A 19,461-nucleotide genomic window follows, 5' to 3' on the forward strand; every position below is an offset into this window, starting at 1 on the left:
ATCTTCTCTATTTCTGTAATATATCTTCCATTCTATCAAATGAGACCAAGAAATCGCAAATACAACTATAAAAAAGCACACAAAAAAACACTGCAAAGTTGCTGTTTTAATCGAAAATTACGGTCTCAGTTTTTTCTCTCATGCACTGTGTGTTGCAGGATTTGTTTTATGTGGAGCACACACACCACATAGATGTATTCTTTCATATCTAGGCCCAAATTTACTGCTCACAGCTTATCAGAGTGAGCTGAGCTCATGGCGTGGATCTATGGTTTGGACCCTCAACTTATAGCCGTATATCTACGGCACGGACCCTGAAAGGGTTAAATGTTATCTTAGTGAAAAGAAAAAATAATTGTACCTGTGAACACATCTGAGTTGGCCTGACTAACTCATTTCATTTTTCCTATTGTCATGTACCATGCTACACTTTTACTACTATTGTGTGTATCAGTATTAGAATTAATAAAGTTAATATCTTTGTATACACTTGTGCGATGGCTATGTCAGTTATATTAGCTTCTCCGAAATGTTATGCATAACCAGGGGCTTTCCATGGGTATTTTCAAATGTCATCCAATCCTGTAAAAAAATTTTTTTTTTCAACAAGTCAGCTGTCTCCCACCAAGGCAGGGTGACCCAAAAAGAAAGAAAATCCCCAAAAAGAAAATACTTTCATCATCATTCAACACTTTCACCTCACTCATACATAATCACTGTTTTTGCAGAGGTGCCCAGAATACAACAGTTTAGAAGTACAGTGGACCCCCGGTTTACGATCACCTCCCAATGCGACCAATTATGTAAGTGTATTTATGTATGTGCGTTTGTACATGTAGGTTTGGGGGTCTGAAATGGACTAATCTAATTCACAATATTCCTTATGGGAACAAATTCGTTCAGTACTAGCACCTGGACATACTTCTGGAATGAAATAATATCGTAAACCGGGGGTCCACTGTATATACGTATAAAAATACACAATATATCCCTCCAAACTGCCAATATCTCAAACCCCTCCTTTAGAGTGCAGGCATTGTACTTCCCATTTCCAGGACTCGAGTCCGGTTATATAAAATAACCAGTTTCCCTGAATCCCTTCACTAAATATTACCCTGCTCACACTCCAACAGCTCGTCAGGTCCCAAATACCATCTGTCTCCATTCACTCCTATCTAACACGCTCACGCATGCTTGCTGGAAGTCCAAACCCCTCGCCCACAACGCCACCTTTACCCCCTCCCTCCAACCTTTTCGAGGACAACCACTACCCTGCCTTCCTTCCCCTACAGATTTATACGCTCTCCATGTCATTCTACTTTGATCCATTCTCTCTAAAGGACCAAACCACCTCAAACCCTCTTCAGCCCTCTGACTAATACTTTTGTTAACTCCACACCTTCTCCTAATTTCCACACTCCGAATTTTCTGCATAATATTTATACCACGCACTGCCCTTAGACAGGCCATCTCCACTGCCTCCAACCGCCTCCTTGCTGCAGTATTTACAACCCAAGCTTTACACCCATATAAGAGTGTTGGTACTACTATACTTTCATACATTCCCTTCTTGTATTAGTATGTTGTTGTGGAACATAGTACCGTATCTTTGATAGTATGCCTACTGTCTTAGAGATTTTCTTGGAAATTTGTTGCATGTGTGTCTGGAACAACATACTAAACCCCTGTCTTGTATTTCCATGTGCCTACTACATACATAGAACACTACATGCAAACATAAACCCTCCACTCAAACTTCTCCTCACCAACCTTAACAGGACACAGGACCATAACACAAGACACAGATCTCTTTTTGATGTACCCCGTGTCCATATCACACTGTGTAAAAACTCTATGCACATAAAGGGCCCCAAAATCTGGAATTCATTACCAGAACATATTAAAGTAACCAGGCTTGAAAATCAATTTAAGACTCTTCTAAAAAACCACTTACTTGCCCAGGACTAAATAATCAACACTCAATATTTAACATTACCAATAATTCTCCCAATTACTAAATCTTAAAACTTCAAGACAACATAGTAAATTGATCATCTTTTGTTATACATTGTAATGTGACAAATTTGTACAACTATTATGCTTCAGTATCGATATGTTCAAATTTCATTGTACTTCATATTGTAAATTGTTTACTGTAATTTTTAATACTGAACCTTTCATTGCTTGTAAATTTTGTTAATTTTAAGCCTGCCCATAATGCTCTGCATACAAGGGGATTTTGGCATGTACATCCAACTATGTACTATAATTCATTGTACAACTATGTATCATGTCCAAATAAACTATATGAATATGTCAAGTATCTATTATATTTGTTACCAAATTGCTAAGTATAACCTTGTCCTATTTATCCATTAGCTACAGTTTTGTTTAATATGTCATACATTATTGTCTATAATCCAAAAAATTACCCTGCACTGTGTTTACTGTAAATAAAATTATTATTTATTATCACACTGGCCGATTCCCACCAAGGCAGGGTGGCCCGAAAAAGAAAAACTTTCAGCATCATTCACTCCATCACTGTCTTGCCAGAAGGATGCTTTACACTACAGTTTTTAAACTGCAACATTAACACCCCTCCTGCTACACAAATTAAGGCAAGGTTATATTTGTTTACCAAATTAGTACTTATATAAATTTCTGTGCTACAGAACAATTTGACAATACTGAAAGTTACACTGCATACCTATTTGATAGATGGTAGACCTTTTCTGACCGTCGCTGAAGCTGGCTCTTGAGATGAATGAGTTCCCAGAGGAAATGAGAGTCCATATCTTTCATTGAAGATGCACGGACCTGAACCTCTGTCACGGGAATTAACACCTGGTATCTAATTATTTCAACTTCGGACGAGCTGTTTTTGCCTGGTGCTCCCTAAAGACAAGGTGAATCATAAAATTTATATATATATACATGTATATATATATTATTTATTAAATCAGGATATATTACATTTAAATTTCATAATGTAGGCTAATTTTATAATTTAACATGATTAAGATTTAAGAACTGGTGAAGGAAATATAGAAGTGAAGATGAAGCAGTGAGCAAGAGAATAGTTTAATAAATAGGTCAAATTTGAGGATTTTTTTTTCACTAGTGCATTTGAGAGTGAATTTTAATAAAAATCATGGAAAGTCATTTATTTATGAAATGTTAATCTGCTGGCATCATGCTGTGTATATAAGCTGACATTTTCATCTTTTCAAAAACCCAGCCCCATCTCTTGAACCCATTGTATTTCCACCCATGTCTGTCTTACTCCACCAGGTCATGGTTGAAAGGACTATAGAGTCATGCAATCATTTCTGCACATTCTTGTTTTCAACATGTCAGCCGTCTCTCACCAAGGCAGGGTGATCAAAAAAAGAAACACTCACCATCATTCACATACAATCATTGTCTTTGCAGATGCGCCCAGATACAACAGTTTAGATGTCACTCGAAACAGCCAATATCCCAAACCTTTCCTTTAAAATGCAGACATTGTACTTCCCACCTCCAAGACTCAAGTCCGGCAATCTCACACAAGTGAGTCAAAAGCATATCAGTCCCCAGTGTTTTTTCCATTTCATAGTTTTTTCTTACAAGATCAAGTCACTTTTCTTCTAAGAACTACTTTCTACTCCTTCTCTTCTCTTCTCCATTAATCCCACATGGATAATCAATTTCTTATTATTTATTTAACATTTATTGGATTCTTGGAATTAATCCTTGCATGATTCTGTATCTCCTGTCTCTTAATTTAGTTGTCTATTCCTCCCCAATTATCATGCAATACAAAAAAATCCTGAACAACATATGTTCCTCAAAGCTCATGTGTTACATGAAACCATGTTAATTAGGCTGAAGAATGTATGCAGTATATGGGAAAAATAAGGCTGCATTTCCAACACTTCTTTGATTTTTTTTTTTTTTTTTTTTTTTTTAAGTCTCTTAATTTAAAAAAGAAAAATCACCTTAAATTCTACTTTCAGGTATGTACATGTTAATGACTTTGAGAGGAGTGGAGGGTTTGTGTAGCCATACTGACATACCTTCGAGAATTGGGCTTCAAGAATTTTACTACCCCTGCAGCATGGCCTTACCTAGGCTAGGTTTACCTGCTGCTTTTCTGGTGAAGCAGGCTGTTGCTATTGGTGGCTCACCACCACACATACCCATCATAGACTGCTTGATCTGGCACTTGGCAGAGGTATGTACGTATTGAGTTTCCACTTAAAAATTTCTAAAATTGTTTCAGCAATGTTTCTGGTATCTTCTGATAAGATGTTGAATAGTTCAGGCCATGGATGTTGATACAGCATTCTCTTATTGCACTATGGCACCCCTGATTTTCATTATTTTACCATTTTCTCCTGTCTCTTTTACTCATTTGTATCATGTGCTTCTCTGCTCCAGAGAATATATATTTAGGACTTTTGAGAAGTTCCCAGTAGTAGGGTGAGGTGGATGGCTGTGATTCTAGTCTAAGAATCACAGCCTTCCACCTAAATGTCATTCATCTTTGTACAAGCATTGTATCATGCTGGAATAAATAATCTGAATCTGAAAGTGGAAGGCTGTGATTCTTTGACTAAGGTGGAAGGCTGATTCTTGGGCTGATGTTGATGCAGAGTTGTCAGTAGATGATGGTGCTGGAGTTTTCAGGAATCTGTAATGCATCTCTGGTCCTTTTCAGTCAACACATTTGCAGCTTTACTAATAGTATGCAGCAACTTGTAAAGGTAGAAAGTTGAAAGTGAACATAGAAATTGTAAGGTGATGAGGGTATCCAGTAATTTAGATAAAGAAAAATTGGATATCAAATTGGAGAGGAGGAGTATGGAAGAAGTGAATGTTTTCAGATATTTGGGAGTTGATGTGTCAGCAGATGGATGTATGAAGGATGAGGTTAACCACAGAATTGATGAAGGAATACAGGTGAGTGGTGCACTGAAGTAGTATATGTGGAGACAAAAGACATTATCTGTAGAGGCAAAGAAGGGAATGTATGAAAGTATAGTGGTACCAACACTCTTATATGGGTGTGAAGCTTGGGTTGTAAATGCTGCAGTGAGGAGGTGATGGGGATGTCCTGTCTAAGGGCAGTGTGTGGTGCAAATATTATGCAGAGAATTTGGAGTGTGGAAATTATGAGAAGATGTGGACTTAATAAAAGTATTAGTCAGAGGGCTGAAGAGGGGTTGTTGAGGTGGTTTGGTTATTTAGAGAGAATGGATCAAAGTAGAATGACATGGAGAGCATATAAATCTGTAGGGAAAGGAAGGAGGGGTAGGGGTCATCCTCGAAAAGGTTGGAGGGAGGGGGTAAAGGAGGTGTTGTGGGCGAGGGGCTTGGACTTCCAGCAATCATGCGTGAGCATGTGAATGGAGATGAATGGCATTTGGGACCTGACAAGCTGTTGGAGTGTGAGCAGGGTAATATTTAGTGAAGGGATTCAGGGTAAGTTACTAAATGCTGTAAAGAGCTTTTATGAGGATAGTGAGGCTCAGGTTAGGGTGTGTAGAAGAGAGGGAGAATACTTCCCGGTAGAAGTAGGTCTTAGACAGGGATGTGTAATGTCACCATGGTTGTTTAATATATTTATAGATGGGGTTGTAAAAGAAGTAAATGCTAGGGTGTTTGGGAGAGGGGTGGGATTAAATTATGGGGAATCAAATTCAAAATGGGAATTGACACAGTTACTTTTTGCTGATGATACTGTGCTTATGGGAGATTCTAAAGAAAAATTGCAAAGGTTAGTGGATGAGTTTGAGAATGTGTGTAAAGGTAGAAAGTTGAAAGTGAACATAGAAAAGAGTAAGGTGATGAGGGTATCAAATGATTTAGATAAAGAAAAATTGGATATCAAATTGGGGAGGAGGAGTATGGAAGAAGTGAATGTTTTCAGATACTTGGGAGTTGACGTGTCGGCGGATGGATTTATGAAGGATGAGGTTAATCATAGAATTGATGAGGGAAAAAAGGTGAGTGGTGCGTTGAGGTATATGTGGAGTCAAAAAACGTTATCTATGGAGGCAAAGAAGGGAATGTATGAAAGTATAGTAGTACCAACACTCTTATATGGATGTGAAGCTTGGGTGGTAAATGCAGCAGCGAGGAGACGGTTGGAGGCAGTGGAGATGTCCTGTCTAAGGGCAATGTGTGGTGTAAATATTATGCAGAAAATTCAGAGTGTGGAAATTAGGAGAAGGTGTGGAGTTAATAAAAGCATTAGTCAGAGGGCAGAAGAGGGGTTGTTGAGGTGGTTTGGTCATTTAGAGAGAATGGATCAAAGTAGAATGACATGGAAAGCATATAAATCTATAGGGGAAGGAAGGAGGGGTAGGGGTCGTCCTCGAAAGGGTTGGAAAGAGGGGGTAAAGGAGGTTTTGTGGGTAAGGGGCTTGGACTTCCAGCAAGCGTGCATGAGCGTGTTAGATAGGAGTGAATGGAGGCGAATGATACTTGGGACCTGACAATCTGTTGGAGTGTGAGCAGGGTAATATTTAGTGAAGGGATTCAGAGAACCCGGTTATGTTCATATAGTCGGACTTGAGTCCTGGAAATGGGAAGTACAATGCCTGCACTTTAAAGGAGGGGTTTGGGATATTGGCAGTTTGGAGGGATATGTTGTGTATCTTTATACGTATATGCTTCTAAACTGTTGTATTCTGGGCACCTCTGCAAAAGCAGTGATAATGTGTGAGTGTGGTGAAAGTGTTGAATGATGATGAAAGTATTTTCTTTTTGGGGATTTTCTTTCATTTCGGGTCACCCTGCCTCGGTGGGAGACGGCCGACTTGTTGAAAAAAAAAAAAAAAATTCAGGGAAACCGGTTATTTTTATATAGCTGGACTTGAGTACTGGAAATGGGAAGTACAATGCCTGCACTTTAAAGGAGGGGTATGGGATATTGGCAGTTTGGAGGGATATGTTGTGTATCTTTATACGTATATACTTCTAAGCTGTTGTGTTCTGGGCACCTCTGCAAAAACAGTGATTATGTATGAGTGAGATGAATATGTTGAATGATAATGATGATGATGAAAGTATTTTCTTTTTGGGGATTTTCTTTCATTTCGGGTCACCCTGCCTCGGTGGGAGACGGCCAACTTGTTAAAAACAAAACAAACAAAAAAAAAAAAAACGTTTATCTCGAGCATCAACTGTGTAGGTTCAGGTTGTCCTTCCTTATCCTCTAGCTGGAAACTGAGTTCCTCCATTTCTTCTACAGCCAGTTCATCATATAAAAAATTCATTTATGTCTTCCTGAATAGCTTTAAAAGCCCTTCTCTGGTGCACTCTTTGCCAGATCCACAATTTCCTGTAACCTAACTGTCTTTTGAGGGGTAAAATCTGTGAAATTATTCACCACACTTGGTCATAATTTTTCCCAGCTTGAATTTATTATTGATTGGGAAACTAGATCCCATACCAAGCTGTTGGTGCCAAGTAGGGCCTACTGTGAGTAGCTTATAAAAATCTCCTGAATATGACTTAGTTGATAATATTACTATTCGGACCATGCACTATTGTGTGTAACTCCATTATTAAAGCAATTTTGTCTATCAAAAATACTTTCCAGTGCCCCTAGCAGCTACACATTTCTGTACTTTCAATTAATATTACCATCACCTTTAACATCTTTACATTTTTCAAATCTTTGTTATACAAAAACTTAAATATTTTTGTAAATGCATTCTTATACATAACACTTCTTTCATAAAAGAAAAATGGAACAGGTGGGATTTGAACCCCATGGTGAGTCATAAAACTCCAGGCCATATGTTATTACACTTTCATTTAAGGTCATAAATTCCATACAATCATATTCCAGTATTGTGCTTCCCTAATCAACCTATCCTCATTTTAACTTGTTTATTTTCTTAGAGATTCCGGTGTCTATTTCTTGTTTCCTTAACTTTACACTTTTATTTTGTTAGATTAAGTAAGGTAAGGGTAGAAATTACCGCCTCCCTTTCTTTAACTTTTAAATGTTGAGGAAGAAAGGGAGGCGGTAATTTCATGCACTGGCCAGGGAGGTATACCATCTTTTAGGAGTGAAGAAGAGCAGAATGTAAGTGTGGGGGAGGTACGTGAGGCATTACGTAGAATGAAAGGGGGTAAAGCAGCTGGAACTGATGGGATCATGACAAAAATGTTAAAAGCAGGGGATAATATAGTGTTGGAGTGGTTGGTACTTTTGTTTAATAAATGTACGAAAGAGGGGAAGGTACCTAGGGATTGGCGGAGAGCATGTATAGTCCCTTTATATAAAGGGAAAGGGGACAAAAGAGATTGTAAAAATTATAGAGGAATAAGTTTACTGAGTATACCAGGAAAAGTATACGGTAGGGTTATAATTGAAAGAATTAGAGGTAAGACAGAATGTAGGATTGCGGATGAGCAGGGAGGCTTCAGAGTGGGTAGGGGATGTGTAGATCAAGTGTTTACATTGAAGCATATATGTGAACAGTATTTAGATAAAGGTAGGGAAGTTTTTATTGCATTTATGGATTTAGAAAAGGCATATGATAGAGTGGATGGAGGAGCAGTGTGGCAGATGTTGCAAGTATATGGAATAGGTGGTAAGTTACTAAATGCTGTTAAGAGTTTTTATGAGGATAGTGAGGCTCAGGTTAGGGTGTGTAGAAGAGAGGGAGAATACTTCCCGGTAAAAGTAGGTCTTAGACAGGGATGTGTAATGTCACCATGGTTTTTTTTTTTTTTTTTTTTTTCAACAAGTCGGCCGTCTCCCACCGAGGCAGGGTGACCCAAAAAAAGAAAGAAAATCCCCAAAAAGAAAATACTTTCATCATCATTCAACACTTTCACCACACTCGCACATTATCACTGTTTTTGCAGAGGTGCTCAGAATACAACAGTCTAGAAGCATACACATATAAAGATACACAACATATCCCTCCAAACTGCCAATATCCCAAACCCCTCCTTTAAAGTGCAGGCATTGTACTTCCCATTTCCAGGACTCAAGTCCGACTATATGAAAATAACCGGTTTCCCTGAATCCCTTCACTAAATATTACCCTGCTCACACTCCAACAGATCGTCAGGTCCCAAGTACCATTCGTCTCCATTCACTCCTATCTAACACGCTCACGCACGCTTGCTGGAAATCCAAGCCCCTTACCCACAAAACCTCCTTTACCCCCTCTCTCCAACCCTTTCGAGGACGACCCCTACCCCGCCTTCCTTCCCCTATAGATTTATATGCTTTCCATGTCATTCTACTGTGATCCATTCTCTCTAAATGACCAAACCACCTCAACAACCCCTCTTCTGCCCTCTGACTAATACTTTTATTAACTCCACACCTTCTCCTAATTTCCACACTCCGAATTTTTTGCATAATATTTACACCACACATTGCCCTTAGACAGGACATCTCCGCTGCCTCCAACCGTCTCCTCGCTGCTGCATTTACCACCCAAGCTTCACACCCATATAAGAGTGTTGGTACTACTATACTTTCATACATTCCCTTCTTTGCCTCCATAGATAACGTTTTTTGACTCCACATATACCTCAACGCACCACTCACCTTTTTTACCTCATCAATTCTATGATTAACCTCATCCTTCATAAATCCATCCGCCGACACGTCAACTCCCAAGTATCTGAAAACATTCACTTCTTCCATACTCCTCCTCCCCAATTTGATATCCAATTTTTCTTTATCTAAATCATTTGACACCCTCATCACCTTACTCTTTTCTATGTTCACTTTCAACTTTCTACCTTTACACACATTCCCAAACTCATCCACTAACCTTTGCAATTTTTCTTTAGAATCTCCCATAAGCACAGTATCATCAGCAAAAAGTAACTGTGTCAATTCCCATTTTGAATTTGATTCCCCATAATTTAATCCCACCCCTCTCCCAAACACCCTAGCATTTACTTCCTTTACAACCCCATCTATAAATATATTAAACAACCATGGTGACATTACACATCCCTGTCTAAGACCTACTTTTACCGGGAAGTAGTCTCCCTCTCTTCTACACACCCTAACCTGAGCCTCACTATCCTCATAAAAACTCTTTACAGCATTTAATAACTTACCACCTATTCCATATACTTGCAACATCTGCCACATTGCTCCTCTATCCACTCTATCATATGCCTTTTCTAAATCCATAAATGCAATAAAAACCTCCCTATCTTTATCTAAATACTGTTCACATATATGCTTCAATGTAAACACCTGATCTACACATCCCCTACCCACTCTAAAACCTCCTTGCTCATCCGCAATCCTACATTCTGTCTTACCTCTAATTCTTTCAATTATAACCCTACCGTACACTTTTCCTGGTATACTCAGTAAGCTTATTCCTCTATAATTTTTACAGTCTCTTTTGTCCCCTTTCCCTTTATATAAAGGGACTATACATGCTCTCTGCCAATCCCTAGGTACCTTCCCCTCTTTCATACATTTATTAAACAAAAGTACCAACCACTCCAACACTATATCCCCCCCTGCTTTTAACATTTCTGTCATGATCCCATCAGTTCCAGCTGCTTTACCCCCTTTCATTTTACGTAATGCCTCACGTACCTCCCCCACACTTACATTCTGCTCTTCTTCACTCCTAAAAGATGGTATACCTCCCTGACCAGTGCATGAAATTACTGCCTCTGTTTCTTCCTTAACATTTAAAAGTTCCTCAAAATATTCTCGCCATCTACCCAATACCTCCATCTCCCCATCTACTAACTCCCCTACTCTGTTTTTAACTGACAAATCCATATTTTCCCTAGGCTTTCTTAACTTGTTTAACTCGCTCCAAAATTTTTTCTTATTTTCATTAAAATTTCTTGACAGTGCCTCTCCCACTCTATTATCTGCTCTCCTTTTGCACTCTCTCACCACTCTCTTTACCTTTCTTTTACTCTCCATATACTCTGCTCTTCTTATAACACTTCTGCTTTGTAAAAACCTCTCATAAGCTACCTTTTTCTCTTTTATCACAACCTTTACTTCATCATTCCACCAATCACTCCTCTTTCCTCCTGCCCCCACCCTCCTATAACCACAAACTTCTGCCCCACATTCTAATACTGCATTTTTAAAACTATTCCAACCCTCTTCAACCCCCCCACTACTCATCTTTGCACTAGCCCACCTTTCTGCCAATAGTCGCTTATATCTCACCTGAACTTCCTCCTCCCTTAGTTTATACACTTTCACCTCCCTCTTACTTGTTGTTGCCACCTTCCTCTTTTCCCACCATGGTTGTTTAATATATTTACAGATGGGGTTGTAAAAGAAGTAAATGCTAGGGTGTTCGGGAGAGGGGTGGGGTTAAATTATGGGGAATCAAATTCAAAATGGGAATTGACACAGTTACTTTTTGCTGATGATACTGTGCTTATGGGAGATTCTAAAGAAAAAGTGCAAAGGTTAGTGGATGAGTTTGAGAATGTGTGTAAAGGTAGAAAGTTGAAAGTGAACATAGAAAAGAGTAAGGTGATGAGAGTATCAAATGATTTAGATAAAGAAAAATTGGATATCAAATTGGGGAGGAGGAGTATGGAAGAAGTGAATGTTTTCAGATACTTGGGAGTTGACGTGTCAGCGGATGGATTTATGAAGGATGAGGTTAATCATAGAATTGATGAGGGAAAAAAGGTGAGTGGTGCGTTGAGGTATATGTGGAGTCAAAAAACGTTATCTATGGAGGCAAAGAAGGGAATGTATGAAAGTATAGTAGTACCAACACTCTTATATGGATGTGAAGCTTGGGTGGTAAATGCAGCAGCGAGGAGACGGTTGGAGGCAGTGGAGATGTCTTGTCTAAGGGCAATGTGTGGTGTAAATATTATGCAGAAAATTCAGAGTGTGGAAATTAGGAGAAGGTGTGGAGTTAATAAAAGCATTAGTCAGAGGGCAGAAGAGGGGTTGTTGAGGTGGTTTGGTCATTTAGAGAGAATGGATCAAAGTAGAATGACATGGAAAGCATATAAATCTATAGGGGAAGGAAGGAGGGGTAGGGGTCGTCCTCGAAAGGGTTGGAAAGAGGGGGGTAACGGAGGTTTTGTGGGCGAGGGGCTTGGACTTCCAGCAAGCGTGCATGAGCGTGTTAGATAGGAGTGAATGGAGACGAATGATACTTGGGACCTGACGATCTGTTGGAGTGTGAGCAGGGTAATATTTAGTGAAGGGATTCAGGGAAACCGGTTATTTTCATATAGCCGGACTTGAGTCCTGGAAATGGGATGTACAATGCCTGCACTTTAAAGGAGGAGTTTTGGGATATTGGCAGTTTGGAGGGATATGTTGTGTATCTTTATACGTATATGCTTCTAAACTGTTGTATTCTGAGCACCTCTGCAAAAACAGTGATAATGTGTGAGTGTGGTGAAAGTGTTGAATGATGATGAAAGTATTTTCTTTTTGGGGATTTTCTTTCTTTTTTGGGTCACCCTGCCTCGGTGGGAGATGGCCGACTAGTTGAAAAAAAAAAAAAAAGGGTAGATTAAATAGGGTTATCTAAACTAACCTAATCCAACCCAGGTTAGATTATATAATTTATGAAAATGTATATCTGACAACAAACAAGCAAGTTAAAAATCATTCATGAGATGTCTGGCAACATGGTGGCTTAATTAACATAAACAGGAAATGTTCAAATAATGTACAAGGAAAAATCAAATTACATCCACTCAAAAGGGGACTTCCCAGTAGGAACTATAATAGGTATCATACAACTGAAATACCTAGGTATCTTAATGATGGAATTAGGCACAGTATCTTAAAACAGGAATTAGCTATTTTAAAACTAGTATAATGGAGATATGTATTGTAAAACTGGAAAGGAACTAGGTATCTTAAATACTGGAACAAGGTAGTACCATAAAACTTGAATATTGGGACTAGTTATCTTTAAACCAGAACACTGGAACCAGGAATGTTGAAACTGGAATACTGTATTGGATATTGATGAGGTGTAAAAGGTAATAGTATAGGTTAATTTGCCAAAAGATGACTAGTTTAAAATATGGAGTAATGGGCTGATGTAGAAAGATGTACTAGATGTACCTAGTCTAGTACTAGGTTGCAAAAGATAACTAGTTTTAAGATGTGGAATAGTGATTAGATTTAGATTTTGCCACTTATGCAGCTTGTAATGGACAGGTGAAAGATAAGTACAACAAACACATTAGTCACTTACAACACCACTAACCATCAGCTTTTTCTTTTGTCTTAATCTCTCCTTGCAAAGGAAGACAACTGCTGTTTTAAAAACGAAACACATGGCATGGAGCTCCAATCCTTTCTTTATTTTCCCTAAAAAGTCCGAGATATTGAGCCACTCGACTCCTCCGTAGTAGAGAAGATCCCCTGGAGATAGGTCGACTGGCTGTGGGAGGTGTGGATCACGTGAGATCCTAGGTTCCTATATTGAATATAAGTATTATAAATTTGTTTTATAAAACTATTTATCAGCTAATCAAAGCATTCCGGGAATAAAGGGTGTCTTGGAGAGGTCACATCCGACATCCATTCACTGAACACTATTAGTCATGTAACAATACATATCAATACACATCCTTGTAAAGAGGGTAAAAGAAACTCACTTGTTTGCAAGACTTTTGATGTTGACGAAATAAATGGTCAAATATTGCACCATATTCCTCATGGATCCGTTGCATTTCGTTGATATGCTCTGCTACCTTCTCCATTACTTTGAGGGCCTCTGTTATCACAAACAAGATGCAAAATCAGACCCAGTGAGGTGTACAAAAAATGATACAGACCTATTTCTTACGTGTCTAACACTTTAAACCAGGAGTAAGAATAATACAAAAAGCACCAGTGTGGGAGGCATTCTTATTCTAAACTGTAAGTTGGTATGTAATCTAGGAAGCATCTTGAATATTCTTTCATTGTGACACTTGCTGTATTGATGAAGTTGTAAAGTTCTTGGTAGTGTCTCAGGAAGAAAGTCTAAAGGCAAGCACAAGGTCAGCCCTCTAATGAATTCCTCCCAGAAGTTGGGTTGCCTTTATGGGGAGGACAGTGCAGCACCTGGGGTAATGCGAGTCAATGAGGTTCAAAGGAAGGGGAAGGTCAGGTGATTTCCTTGGATCAGGAACCCCTCACTGGTGTCAAGGAACTTCTCTTGAGGGAAGGTATTAGGGTTGTTCCTTAGATTGTGGATGGGTTACTATTGCCTCCTAAGCACAGTCTATGGATAAAAACCCAGCCTAATCTTAGGTATCATGAGGATATTTTCTTATCTGTAAAACTTTTAGCACTGTATGGATATAATGGGTTTACGGGTTTTCATGAATAAATTAGCCCTCTAAGAAAGCTCAAGTGTAATGAAATTTGAAGCATTTAACCCTTAAACAGTCCAAACGTATATATACGTTCTCTCGCGTAGCGCCCCAAACGTATACGTATATATGTTTTCTTTGTCATTCATTCAACATTGCCACGATAAGCCTGAGTTACCTAGACATAAGAGAATGGGTGTGTGCACTCACCGTGAGCCATGTGAAAAAAATTGGGGATGCCTGGGTACCATATGCTCTTTTTCCTATTAAAAAAAAAAAAAAAAATTCTCAAAAAATTTGGGGCACTACGCGAGAGAACGTATATATACGTTTGGACCGTTTAAGGGTTAATGTATACAACAGTAAAATATTATCGAGTTTATAATCTGAATCTAGTTTAATGGAAGTATTTTTGGGGTTTTAGAACATAATAGTTTTACTATACAATTCAACCTTGTTTTGAGTATGTATGCCCTTGTGGCTTAGCACTTCTTTTTGATTATAATAATAATAATTTGAATACGTACTTGATGAATCTTTGTTAATTTGAAAGGGTTTGTTACACGACCTTGAGAATTTCTAACAAGTTTTTAAGTGTAAGTAAAGTGGTTGGAGTTTACTAGTGAGGTCATAGTAGGATTTATTCTTTATTCTCAGTTTGATACATGACTGTGTAGCCATTGTGATCTGTAGGCTGTGGTAGTTGGAAGCATTAAAGTTCACAAAAATCTAAGAACTTCCCAGTAAGACGTTTCTTTCCACATCAGATTTATATGCAATTCTAAATTATGATTTTGATGACAAAAAAGTCACTTTTATTCATAGTAACTGAACATTATTACTCAAAAAAAAAAATAAATCCATTTCAGTTACTGAGTGGTGAGCAAGTTACAGAAATGGTGTTCTAGACATCATACCTTTACACAGTACAGTAAATGTCTGTGTAGAAGGAATATCAAAGAAAATTCAAGCTTGTGTATGATGGTCATAGCAAATATATACAAAACGTAAGAATTACTGTATATTTATCTGGATTCATAAGGAAGCTCTTGAATCCCATTTAAATTGTATGACGAGTATGTGAGGTAAACATAGGTCTGGTTTAACCAAGTGAAATGTAATGAAGGAAATTATATAAAAACTGCATATCCAAGTGGTAACTCTTCCAAACTACACACACCTTTGTCTTTGTAAAAGTTAATTGCAGTACAATCAGAATCCTTAGTGTTTGAAATAATAGTGTCTTTTAAACTAAATGTAGAAACTAAACTGGTTTGACTGATATGATAAGGGTTTAGCACTTATGATAATAATGATTACCTAGCTTTCAGTGGGGAAGGAAGGTTCTGTGATGCCATTGAAGAGTTATTCTAAGGAACTGGAGCTACCTCACCATTTCCCCAGATGCTGTAGGACTAACAGGGTTAGTGCCTTCATATTATTACGGTAACTTACAAACTATAAGATACTGATTTCCTTGTGTGATGGTGACGAGATATCTTTCAGAACAAGCTATTTTTGGGTGCAGAAATGATATGTTAAGTCAGTCATGACTTGATAAAGCTCTAGCAAAATGAAATGTTATCTTTAAAATTTAGTTTGCAACATGCTCTTTCTTCCCTATTGTTGGCAGTAAGCCATGTGGATCTAGTATAAAAGAAAGGAGGCAGATAGTTATGTTTTATTTGAGTGCTGAATTGGGAAGGTTTGAAATGCTGGTATGTGAAGATGGTTGTACAACTGTAACATGCCAGTGTACTGATGCTAATAGTTATGGCTCAGGCAAGGCAGTTAGTGTGTGCTATTACAGCACCTACCACAACACTACTGCACACAAATAAAACACTTTGATGAATATAATACTGTAATTAGCTGTACATTGAAACATGCAAATGTGAAAGCAAAAAACACTTGCTAAATGCAGTAGACATATAAAGGTTTGAATCATATGTATAGAGGTTAGAAGATACATAGTAATAAAGAGATAGAGGTAAGAGGAGACTAGAGAAAAGTAGTGACCAAAAACATGGAAGAGTAAGAAAGGAAACCTGAGGAAGACGGAGATGGTATAGACTGATAATGTCTTGTGTATATATAATCAAGAAAACAGATTAATTACACAGATTTATTTCAACAGATAACCTTGGGATGGACGGACCTGAACGAAATGCCTCAAGAAAATCCATACACTGCAAGTGTGGTAAGCATAGAGAGGGAGGGAGGCTCTTCTATGTATTTAAAACCTTTTTCCCCCCTTCCTCCCCTCATATTTTGACTTCAAATTCATGCAACTTTTTTTTTTTTTAAGACAAAAGCCAGACTAAGGAAAGCAACACCGCACTACTTTCAAAAAACCTGGCTCAAGTCCGTAGACTTTACTCCTGTATTTGAGTGTGTATACCCCCCCATAAGGGTATGCTCCAGTATGAGGCGCTGTTGGGAGGGTATCAACCCCTCGCCCCTGGCTGGCCACCACCACCTAGGGCAGCAGCAGTACATACCCACGAGGTGTCTGTGTTCGTCAGCACCAGGTGTGGTGAGAGCCTTCAGCTGCTGCAGCAGCAGTGGGTACTTGAGAATTCTCTGGATGGGTTTGATCAAGTAGGACTCCAGTGTAGCAGAGTGCTGCTGTCGAGGATTGCGCGATGAGAGAAACTCCTTCAATTCCTGGTTACCCTCACCTGAAAATGATAACGTAATGAATAACTCGGCACTTGCTAGTTTAGCTACCCTATGTAAAATTAAAATTATGGGGAATGACAGGCAGTTACTAAGGCCTGATCAGTTGAAGGGGGAGAGCACTTCAATTTCCTTGGGTCAGGGGCCCTATAGTATAAAGGGGTACCCAACATTCACTCGCTGCTGAACAACCCTTTACTATAAGGCATGTTCATGTGTCACGTTTGTAATATCTGACCACCTGTTTGTGGTTGTAGTGACCCTTCACTGAGTTGGTTGCTAGATATTACCCATCCGGAAAGATGAAACAGCAGCAAGTAAACCTTACAAACTTCTAAATTCTTAGTTTGTCACCTTTTTAACCATCAGTCTTGAATACTAATTCCTAAAACAGGGGTTAAAGGCGCGTGTCTGTATATACATATTGCACATCACCGTCTTGGTAAACACTTTCATTGTAGATGAATGGTTCAGAGAACCGACATGTTGATAAATTAGACATGTGCAACTCTTGGGTATCTTTATTGAGGAAATGTTTCGCCCCACAGTGGCTTCATCAGTCCATACAAAGGAGAATCGTGAAGAACAGGAGTAGAATGAGGTAAACAGTCCCTCAACCTTGAGTCGATGTGGTCAGTCCATCAATCTTGAATAGAATACAGCATATGAGCGGAGAAGTAGCTTATATACCATAGGCAGGAGAGGTGCAGCAGCTGTAGGTGGTGTCACATTTGTCCAATGTGGAAGTAGGTCGTGCCCAAGGGTTAGGCAAGCGAAGAATTCCCAAGTAGTTGTGGTGTCTGACAAGATTTGTTTGCTGAGGGACTGATTACCTCATTCTCCTCCTGTTCTTCACGATTTTCCTTTGTATGGACTGATGAAGCCACTGTGTGGGAAAACGTTTCCTCAATAAAGATACCCAAGAGTTGCACACGTGTCTTATTTATCAACATGTCGGTTCTCTGAACCATTCATCTACAATCCTGTCAGACACTGCAACTTCTTGGGATCTTAATACTTGGGAATTCTTCGGTTGCCTAACCCTTGGACACGACCTACTTCCACATTGGACAAATGTGACACCACCTACACTTGCTGCACCTCTCCTGCCTACAATATATAAGCTACTTCTCCGCTCATATGCTGTATTCCACTCAAGATTGAGGGACCGATTACCTCATTCTCCTCCTGTTCTTCACGATTCTCCTTTGTATGGACAGATGAAGCCACTGTGTGGTGCAACGTTTCCATAATAAAGATACCCAAGAGTTGCACGTGTCTAATTTATCACTATTTCATAACTTTTTATATTTGTAATACATACTTCCTTTCCCATTTATGAGACCTGGTCTGACCCGGGGGCCGTGGAGACGCATTCACAGAATCTATAACACATTGTGCAAGAAAGGTTTAAAATACCGACAATATGAAAGTTAGACACATGTGCAACATCTGGATGTCTTTATTGTAGACATTTCGCCATCCAGTGGCTTTATCAATACAGATTCTAGGACATAATTAGAAGACAGTAGAACTATATGCAAAAGATGAGGCAATCAGTCCCTCAGCCTTGGAGTTAGTGCTCACAGCATCGTGGTGGTGGAGAGAGTGGAGCATAGGTAAGGAGACTGGCGGTTATATAGGCGCCAGTGGAAGGGACGTGTAGCAAACAAGGGCATAGTTACTGGTAGGCGGGATTCCCCAGTGGAAGTAGGTCCTACCCAAAGGGATGGGTTACTGCTACAACTAACCCATTCCTTTGGGTAGGACCTACTTCCACTGGGGAATCCCGCCTACCAGTAACTATGCCCTTGTTTGCTACACGTCCCTTCAACTGGCGCCTATATAACCGCCAGTCTCCTTACCTATGCTCCACTCTCTCCACCACCACGATGCTGTGAGCACTAACTCCAAGGCTGAGGGACTGATTACCTCATCTTTTGCATATAGTTTTACTGTCTTCTAATTATGTCCTAGAATCTGTATTGATAAAGCCACTGGATGGCGAAACGTCTACAATAAAGATATCCAGATGTTGCACATGTGTCTTAACTTTCAACCTATAACACACTTAGATATAAAGATTATTATTATTATAATCAAGGGGGAAGCGCTAAACCCGGAGGATTATACAGCGCCTGGGGGGGATGTGGAAGGCATTCAGGCTTAATTCGGGGAACTGGAGCACAGATCCCATTCCCTAAATCAAGAGCCTCGGCACAGTGTCAAAGACGACAATGCCTCACCTTACAATTGCCTAAGAACATTCTTTAAAAAAAATGCTTTATCATTTGCGCTGTGTGTAACGTCCAGAAAATTACTATAACTAGCGAATATGTGTCTCTGATCTTGTTCCTCGGATATTTATCGTCAGTGTGTGACGATCATCTTCCAAATGTGCTTACATAACTTCAATATGAAAACTTAACTTTTTTTTTTTCAATAAAAGAGCAGAGCAACAAGATG

General features: G+C 39.1%; 1 protein-coding gene and 1 long non-coding RNA gene across 25 annotated transcripts in view; one reads left to right on the forward strand and one right to left on the reverse strand.

Moving 5' to 3' along the window:
- sif (still life) overlaps window positions 1-19,461 on the reverse strand; it is a 1,051,963-nt gene that overhangs the window by 97,098 nt on the left and 935,404 nt on the right. For 20 of the 24 annotated variants that reach the window (XM_070097583.1, XM_070097569.1, XM_070097563.1 and 17 more), the window contains 4 exons: window positions 16,818-16,997; window positions 13,615-13,733; window positions 13,209-13,433; window positions 2,711-2,898 (listed from right to left, as the gene is read on the reverse strand). In XM_070097583.1, the coding sequence (XP_069953684.1) occupies window positions 2,711-2,898; window positions 13,209-13,433; window positions 13,615-13,733; window positions 16,818-16,997 (712 nt within the window). The remainder of the gene's footprint in view (window positions 1-2,710; window positions 2,899-13,208; window positions 13,434-13,614; window positions 13,734-16,817; window positions 16,998-19,461) is intronic. The other 4 variants (XM_070097568.1, XM_070097566.1, XM_070097567.1 and 1 more) reach the window with 3 other exon arrangements.
- LOC128698053 (uncharacterized) lies at window positions 2,769-16,669 on the forward strand. Its single transcript, XR_011393620.1, has 5 exons — window positions 2,769-2,909; window positions 3,436-3,555; window positions 4,002-4,219; window positions 15,641-15,739; window positions 16,454-16,669. It is a non-coding gene; the product is annotated as an uncharacterized lncRNA (long non-coding RNA).

The sequence above is a fragment of the Cherax quadricarinatus genome, chromosome 58, assembly GCF_038502225.1.
Source record: "Cherax quadricarinatus isolate ZL_2023a chromosome 58, ASM3850222v1, whole genome shotgun sequence".
Classification (NCBI taxonomy): domain Eukaryota; kingdom Metazoa; phylum Arthropoda; class Malacostraca; order Decapoda; family Parastacidae; genus Cherax; species Cherax quadricarinatus.